The following is a 9,142-nucleotide window of genomic DNA, read 5'->3' as shown; positions in this document are numbered from 1 at the left end:
CAAATACAAGACTCTGAAGAAGCATAAGGAGGTAATCAGGAGAGTGATATCATAAGGGACTTAATAAGGTTTATCTATTTACATTCCTACATGGGAGGATGATACTTGTAACTCATTAGAATATACTCATTATTATAGCTAGACAAAGGGCACAGGTGTGAGTTGAATATGAAGGGAAGATATATATTTTTTTAAATGATGAAATGAAGAGATGAGAGATGAATGTACTGGGAGAAAGGGAAAGAGAGAAGTGGTATGATGCGAATTATCTGCCATTAAAAAAAAGAGGCAAGGAAAAGCTTTTACAGTGGAGGGGAAGAAGGGAAGGAGAGAGTGAGTGAATGAACCTTACTATCATCAGAAATGGCCCAAAGAGGAAATAACATATTCCCTGCAGGAAAATAGGAGGGGAATGGGATATAGGAAGGGGGAGATGAAAAAAAAGAGGGCACATTGGGGGAGAGAGTGGTCAGAAGCAAGTCACTTTTGAGGAGGGATAGAGTAAAAGGAAAGAGAATAGATGGGAGAAATACAATTAGCAATAGTAATTGTTTAAAAAAAAATTGAAACAAGTTTCTCTGATGGAATATTATTGTTCTCTAGGAAAAGACAAGCAGGATGCGTTCAGGAAAAAAAAAAAAAAAAAAACAACCCAAACCTGGGAAGTCCTCCATGAACAAAGTGAAAGATACTGTATACAAAGTAACAGCAATATTCTCAGATAATCAGCTGTAAATTACTTTGTTATTCTCAGTAGTATAATCATCCACAACAATTCTAAAGGACTTATGATGAAAAATCCTATCCATACCCAGAGCAGGAACTGATCAAGTCTGAATACATATCAAAGCATTCTCTATTTCTCTCTTTATTTTTAACTTAATTTTTCTTGAGAATTTTTATTTACTAAATTGGAAGAGCATAGGATAGTTTACCTCTCAGACCTGTGGAAGAGGGAGGAATTTATAACCAAAGAAGAACTAGAGATCACTATTGACCACAAAATGGAAATTTTTGATTATATCAAATTGAAAAGTTTTTGTACAAACAAAACAAATGCAGACAAGATTAGAAGGGAACAATAAATTGGGAAAACATTTTTACAGTCAAAGGTTCTAATAAAGGCCTCATTTCCAAAATATATAGAGAATTGACTGTAATTTATAAGAAATCAAGCCATTCTCCAATTGATAAATGGTCAAAGGATATGAACAGACAATTCTCAGATGAAGAAATTGAAACTATTTATAGACATATGAAAATATGCTCCAAATCATTATTAATCAGAGAAATGCAAATTAAGACAACTCTGAGATACCACTACACACCTGTCAGATTGACTAGAGTGACAGGGAAAGATAATGTGGAATGTTGGTGGGGATGTGGGAAAACAGGGACACTGATACATTGTTGGTGGAATTGTGAACACATCCAGCCATTCTGGAGAGCAATTTGGAACTATGCTCAAAAAGTTATCAAACTGTGCATACCCTTTGATTCATCAGTGTTTCTACTGGGCTTATACCCCAGAGAAATACTAAAGAAGGGAAAGAGACCTGTATGTACCAAAATGTTTGTGGCAGCCCTGTTTGTAGTGGCTAGAAACTGGAAAATGAATGGATGTCCATCAATTGGAGAATAGTTAAGTAAATTGTGGTATATGAACATTATGGAATATTATTGTTCTGTAAGGGATGACCAGCGGGATGAATACAGAGAGGACTGGCAAGACTTACATGAACTGATGCTAAGTGAAATGAGCAGAACCAGGAGATCATTATATACCTCAACAACGATACTGTTTGAGGATGTATTCTGATGGAAGTGGATCTCTTTGTTAAAGAGGGCTAATTCAGTTTCAATTGATCAAAGATGGACAGAAGCAGCTACACCCAAAGAAAGAACACTGGGAAATGAATGTAAACAGCTTGCATTTTTGTTTTTCTTCCCAGGTTATTTCTACCTTCTGAATCCAGAAGGTAGAAATTCTCTCGGTGCAATAAGAGAACTGTTCAGTTCTGCACACATACATTGTGTCTAGGATATACTGTAACCTATTTAACATGTAAAGGACTGCTTGCCATCTGGGGGAGGGGGTGGAGGGAGGGAGGGGAAAAATTGGAACAGAAGTGAGTGCAAGGGATAATGTTGTAAAAAATTACCCTGGCATGGGTTCTGTCAATAAAAAGTTATTAAAAAAAAACATGGCTATTATGGAAATGTTTTGCATGATTATGCCTGTAGAACCTACATTAGATTGTTCCATTTCTCAAGAGAGTGGAAGTGAAGTTTGGGAGGGAGGAAGGGAGAAAATCTGGAATTCAAAGTTTAAAAAAATGCACGGCAAAAATTGTGTTTACATGTAACTGGGGGAAAATAAAATTATAAGTGAAAAAATAAACCATATTAAAATGTTTAAAAAAAGAGAGAGAGAATTTTTATTTACATTAGGGTGAAAGATCTATGTTTTCTTTCACAACTTAACTTTTATGGAAATGCTTTGCATAACTCCACATGTAGTTTCTCAATCGTGAGTTGGGGATAAGGGTGAGAATCTAGAATTCAAATGTAAAAAAAATAGCTTTGAATGTAATGGGAGGGAAATATTAAATAAATAATTTTTGGAAAATTTAAATTCTTTTAAAATTTTGTTAAAAAATAAGTAAATAAAAAATCAGTGATAAATAGTAAAAAGAAAATAATACCTATAGCCCCTCTAGAAGAAGAAGAGAATGGATGAAGGAGAAAAGGGATGGATTTAAATAGGTGGAAAAGAAGAAATCTCAATTCAGTGATGAGAAAGTGTCCCACTGAAGAATATTTCCATGGTAAGGAAAGAGATATTCTAAAATGGAAGATGTGGACCTTCCAATAGGCATAATCTGAAATGATTCCATGCTCACAAAGGTCATTATGCTTGCATGAATAATATGGCTCAGAAGAAAAAAAAAATCAGAGCTCCTGGGGCAACTGATTACCTGTAGGACAGGAGAGAATGAAACTTGAGATATTTCATGGCAAATGGGAGGAAAATTATCCTGGGAGGGGCAGAGGTGTAATGAAAGGCACAATCAGGGGCAAAAGAAAATTTCGTCAGTAGGGAAATACTTCGATACTTTCTATTTTCTGTGGGAAATGTTACTTCTAAGTGAGATACAACAGGAAAAGGCTGGGGTTTGGGGAGGCAGCCAAAATCTACAAGGTAATAACATAGGAATTGTGTAGAAGAAGGAACTCAAAATAGATACAACAGGAGCTTGAATTCTATGAGAAACATAAAGATTATAGAAAGAGCAAAGAGATATATGGATTTGAATCAAAAAATAAATTTGGAATAGCCAGAAAGAAAGGAGAATTGTAAAGAGAACAAAGGAAAAAAATATTTTTCTAACAAAAGACTCAAAAATAGAAAAAAAATCTAACAAACAAAAGGTGAAGGGGAGGAAAAGGGAAATTTTACTTGAATACTTAACTGAGAGGGAAAAAAAGAGAGAATTAAGTAACTCAGTAAAGGAATAAATTAATGATTTCCTTCACAGGCTAATTGTACAATATTTCAAAGTTTGATTCTTTTTGTATAGTAAAATAACTGTTTGGACATGTATACATATATTGTCTTTAATTTATATTTTAACATATTTAACATGTATTGGTCAACCTGCCATCTTGGGGAAGAGGTGGGAGGAAGGAAGGGAAAAGTTGGAACAAAAGGTTTTGCAATTGCCAATGCTGAAAAATTACCCATGCATATATCTTGTAAATAAAAAGCTATAGGAATAAAAAATTAAATTAAATTAAAAAGAAATAAATTAAAGAAAACTCCAAACCTAGAGAAAAGGTTAATAAATCAAAAGTGTGAGGGCTTGAAAATGAGGGGGAAACCAGTGGGAATAAGATTGCCTTAAAGTAAATAAAGCAAAATTAATGGAAGAGACAAAGTAATGTCTTTAAAGACAAAGACTAACAGAAGTATTATAATTCAGGGGGAAAATAGAAGAAAATCCAAACCTGTCATAGCTTTAAATATTAAATAGTTTACTAGAGTGACCAATTAGATATGAAAACAAAACTTCAAAATACTTTGTTTACAAGAAATACATCTTAAAAACAAAGACATACAAAGAATAAAAATGAGAGACTGGGACAAAATTTACTATGCATCAATTAAGTCTAAAAAAATAAGAACTGCAATTACTATTAAGCAAAACAAAAACAAAAACTCACAACATAAAAAGATTTAAATAAGCAAACTACATTATGCTGAAAGATTATAAACCAAGAACACTATTAAGCTGATATGCTCCAAATGCCTTACCCTGTTCTAAATTAATAAAGGAAAAATTATCTGAATTGAAAGAAAATATAGACATTAATATGATAATAGCAAGAAACTTTAATGTCTCTCAGTCATTGGCCAAATTTAGCAAAGAGATAAATAAAACAGAAAGTATAGAATTGAACAAATTTCTGAAAAAACTGGAGCTAATATACAGGGTTCTTCTAAAGAATATAATTATTTTCTGACCAGCAGAATGAATACAGGGAGGCTTGGAGAGACTTACATGAACTGATGTTAAGTGAAATGAGCAGAACCAAGAGATCATTATATACTTCAACAACAGTACTGTATGAGGATGTATTCTGATGGAAGTGGATTTCTTTGACAAAGAGGAAATCTAACTGAGTTTCAATTGATCAATGATGGACAGAAGCAGCTAAACCCAAAGAAAGAATACTGGGAAATTAATGTAAACTGTTTGCATTTTTATTTTTCTTCCCGGGTTATTTTTACGTTCTGAATCCAATTCTCCCTGTGCAACAAGAGAATTGTTCGGTTCTGCACACATATATTGTATCTAGGATATACTATGACATATTTAACATGTATAGGACTGTTTGCCATCTCAGGGAGGGAGTGGAGGGAAGAAGGGGGAAAATCGGAACAGAAGTGAGTGCAAGGAATAATATTGTAAAAAGTTACCCTGGCATGTGTTCTGTCAATAAAAAGTTATAATTATTTAAATATATATATATATAAAATTATTCCCAAGAACCAAGTGAAACTTTTACAAAAATTGATAATATATTAGGGATAAAGATATTGCAAATAAATGTATAAAGACATAAATAGTAAATTTATCCTTTGTCTGTTACAATGTAATAAGATAGTAAATACTGATGTAGCACAAACAAAAGACACATACTCAAATGGAGACTTACAATGAAATCCAAAATAATAAGGGAGTCAAAGAACAAATCACAAAAACAATTATTTGGTGAAAGGAAATTATTTTAATGATCCTATATAACAAATTTCTCAGATAAAGCTAAAGCAATCTTGAGTGAGAAAATACTCCTCCACAAAGGAATATTTTCCCATACTTCTTCTTTGTCATTTTACAACATTCACTTTTGATAGTTTTGTGATCTTTTGATTTACATTGTTATAGCTCTATGTGTGTGGGTATGTATATACATGTATGTGTGTGGATATATGTATATGTAACACATTATATAGAGAGAGTATATTATATGTGTGTATAATATATGTATACATACAAATAGTTTTTTGTCTCTGCTTAACTTGTTCTATATCAGATGTGTAAATATTTCAATGTTTTTCTGAATTCCTCATATCAATAATTTGTAACAACACAGTAACAGCCACTGTACCACAATTTGAAGTAACTCTTACTCATATATTTGACTCAGTATCTTATATATTTTGGAATTAAAAATTGCTACAAAAATTTTCCTAGTTTTCTAGTTCCTGTTTCATCTTAACTGCATTGGCTTTATTTGTGCAAAATTTGTTAAATTTTATATAACCAAAATTGTCCATTTTATCATCTGTCATCTTCTCTGTCCCTTAGCTAATCATGAACTCTCTCCCTTTCCACAGCTCTGAAAGGCCATTTTTACTTTGTTCCTCTAATTTGTTTATGATATAACCTTTTATGTTTAGGTTATATATTCATTTAGCATTTATCTTAACTTAATTTCTGCTATATCCCAGTTTTCCCAGCAGTTTTGGTCAAATAGTGACTTTTTAACTCAGTAGCTGAGGCCTTTGGGTTTTTATCAAATACTCTAGGTTTGTTGGCTTTTGAAATCTCTATTTTTCAACCAGTTCCAAACTTTTTTAATTATTACAGCTAAGTCCCTTTCAGAAGAAACTGAGGCTGGTCATTTATTCAACAAACATTTATTTAGCACCAACTATACAAGTCTTTATTCACAGTGCTATGGGGAATATAGAATTGAATAGGACAGAGTTTCTGCTTGTAAAGAGTATAAAGTCTAAGAGGAAGGTTAAAAGCAAGCATAGTGATAACCAAAAGACAAAGTAAGATATGTGTGTTTACTCCATAAATGAGATTTTAAAATGTTATAAAGAGCATGAAATCACCTGAGTAGATTCATGTTCAATAGCATGGATGCTAGCTAAACTTCTTTTATTCTATCTACAATAGACAGATGGACAGAGGATCTGTGTTTTTGCCTCTATCATGCAAACCAGGGCTGAAGACAGGTCGAAGAGGATCAGAGGAAGAACCAGAGAAAGGGAACGTATATATGTGGGATCTGGCAGTCACATTGTAAAAGGAAATATCTCCAGCTTCATAATCCAGGAAAATTCCCACACATCTTGGGGGCTCTCCCAAAGAGAGAGGGGTTGGTGGAACGGTGGAGGCACTGTACTCATTCTTTTTTGTCATCATTACCAACCAATACCCATTTCCTGGTGAAAAGGCTATACTCCCTTTTCTGTTAACAGAATTTTTGCAAACTCCCAATGTCCACATAGTCTTGTCTCCCACATATACTTGCCAATACCGTTTCCCTGAGACAAAACTTGGAGATCCCAGAACAAAGAGAGAATTATCAAATCTTTGTGGGACATTAGGCAACTTCTGACATTTCTTCCCAAGTCTCACACTTTTTTGATCATTAAATATGATAAGTTGAGGATGTGCTGTTTCTGGATCCAGAGTCACATTAGCTACAATGAAAATCCAAATAACCAATGAGAAGTTAATGGTATCTCCATTCCCTATCCAATAAGTTTTAGGCAAAGGTAAGACTAGTGGAGGCAAAGTTGTCAGCTCCTCAAGATACAATAATGTTCAAGGGAATGTGTGGAACAATTTTATATAAATTTATGATATATGTGTGTATGTATATTAGAAAATTCTTTTCTCCGTGAGCCAGGAGTATTTATTTTGTATTGTTATATATATTATAGTATAGGCTTAAAGAATTTAGTGGGCAGCTTAATGTGTGTTAACACAGAGACAATATATGAAATTTTCAAACATTACCTAAAGTACATTATATGCTTTTTTCAGACTTTAGAACTGGTATTTGTTCTTCTAGGGCCTAAAAGTAAAGAACAAGGTGACCCTGGTTTAAGGTTTCTGATACTATGAAAATCTCTGATCTTAGCCACTTACCTGTATACAGTTGGACTTCTCTCAGCTGTAAAACTAAATAGAGCAAAAAAAAAAAAAGAAGAAGAAGATGAAAAAGAATCTAAATGTAAGCTGAGGTAAAGATCTAACTCTGTTCTGATTTCTATAATGAAACATGGAACTTAATTTTAGGAACCTCCCCAGGACAGGGGGTTCTTAGAATTTTCATAAATCCTTACAATTGATATATGCATTTCTCTTTCCCACATTTAGCCTGACTCTTGATTTGGGCCTAGAGTAGGAATAAGCTAAAGGAGGGAAAGTTTTGGAAAAGCAGGAAGAACACTATCAAGTTTTATCAAATGACAAAGGTATTAGGGGAAAACTCATAGAACCTAACCAAAGAAATTGGGAGGAAGAGATTCATGGCTCAAAATCAGGCTGATTCCTTAATAATATGCCAAGTTTATTTAGAAATCTCCAAGTATACCTACCAGTAGCAACTTAGTCAAAGGAGAGGCCAGTATAGGTGACCTTTGGGAGATTTCCACTGGGAAATAATCCTTTCCCCCCTCAGTTTCTCTCTCTAGATGACTCAAAGAAATTAACATTCTTGGAACAATCTAAAAACTATGCCCTCCCTCTTTGGGTAAGCAGATCCAGACACTCACTTTTGAATGTTTCCATTTCTGATTGCAGACTCTCTAGGAGAAAAGAAATATGAGATGAGTTCTTATGACCTCTTGCAAGGGAGATTTCAGATGAAAATTAATAGTTGTTTAAAAATGGAAGAAAAAAAAGAGACCAAGATAAAGATATTGAATTCTGCTTCAGGGATTCAGGGATGAGATGGCTATGCTGTTTCCAATCTCTCTAATACCAAACGATTTGATATACAAACCTATGAATTTCCTCATGCTCTTCTGCATACACTCTGATTTCCAGAAGATAATGTGGACTTTCTCTTTCAACTCAGGAGACACAGCCCACTCTTTAGGAAGAATCATCCATTCTGCCCTGCAGATACAACAGAAACAAACAAACAAAAAATGGTGTTTGTCACAGTAGAGACAGCAGTAGGGCAAAAACTCCAATCTCACTTCACAGATTTCCTATAGGAGTGGAGGCCAAGAAAACTCCCTGTTGATCTCAAAGTAGATCAAAGGATCTGTGTTTTTGCCTCTATCATGCAAACCATGATAGAGACCGGCCGTTACTATTTTTCAAACCACTTAGTACATTAGGCTAATGCCTTGGTACCTTTTGGCTTCATTCTAGTCTCTAATAAAGGACTTTCTACTTTCTAGATCAGAGCATCAGTGAAAGTCCTGAACCTCATTTATCTTCTACAAATTCTGATCTTATAATCAAGGATTAACACAGTAACAGTGTAGAAGGAGCCTCAGTAGCCATAAAGTCCAACCCCTCATCAAATTCCTTTGATAATATGTCCAATAAGAGGTCATTTTTCTTGTGCTGGAAGATCACTGAAAAAAATACACTGCCTTTAGTTGCAGCCCATTCCAAACTTGGACAGCTCTACTTGTTGAAAAAAATTTTTTTTAAATTTCAAACTTAAATTTTCCTCTATGTAACTTCTACCCCCCTCCTCCAACTTGTATGCTCTGGAGCTAAATTGAACAAGGCTAATCTATATACCCACATGACAGCCCTACAAATGCCTTAAAATAGCTATCATTATCTCTTATTCTTTTTCCAAGTTAAACACA

The 9,142-nt window shown here is 33.9% G+C and overlaps 1 protein-coding gene across 1 annotated transcript in view; it reads right to left on the bottom strand.

The window, feature by feature from the left end:
* Positions 1–5,305: 5,305 nt before the first annotated feature.
* MEFV (MEFV innate immunity regulator, pyrin) overlaps positions 5,306–9,142 on the bottom strand; it is a 28,454-nt gene continuing 24,617 nt past the window's right edge. The window contains exons 7-10 of the mRNA XM_051968035.1: positions 8,314–8,429; positions 8,084–8,116; positions 7,455–7,487; positions 5,306–7,003 (exon numbers count right to left, since the gene is read on the bottom strand). Coding sequence (XP_051823995.1) covers positions 6,465–7,003; positions 7,455–7,487; positions 8,084–8,116; positions 8,314–8,429 — 721 coding nt within the window. The 3' untranslated portion in view covers positions 5,306–6,464. The remainder of the gene's footprint in view (positions 7,004–7,454; positions 7,488–8,083; positions 8,117–8,313; positions 8,430–9,142) is intronic.

This window comes from Antechinus flavipes, chromosome 1 (genome assembly GCF_016432865.1).
Source record: "Antechinus flavipes isolate AdamAnt ecotype Samford, QLD, Australia chromosome 1, AdamAnt_v2, whole genome shotgun sequence".
Taxonomy (NCBI): domain Eukaryota; kingdom Metazoa; phylum Chordata; class Mammalia; order Dasyuromorphia; family Dasyuridae; genus Antechinus; species Antechinus flavipes.
Note: the sequence above shows the minus strand (reverse complement) of the source record. Positions and strands in the feature narration are given on the sequence as shown.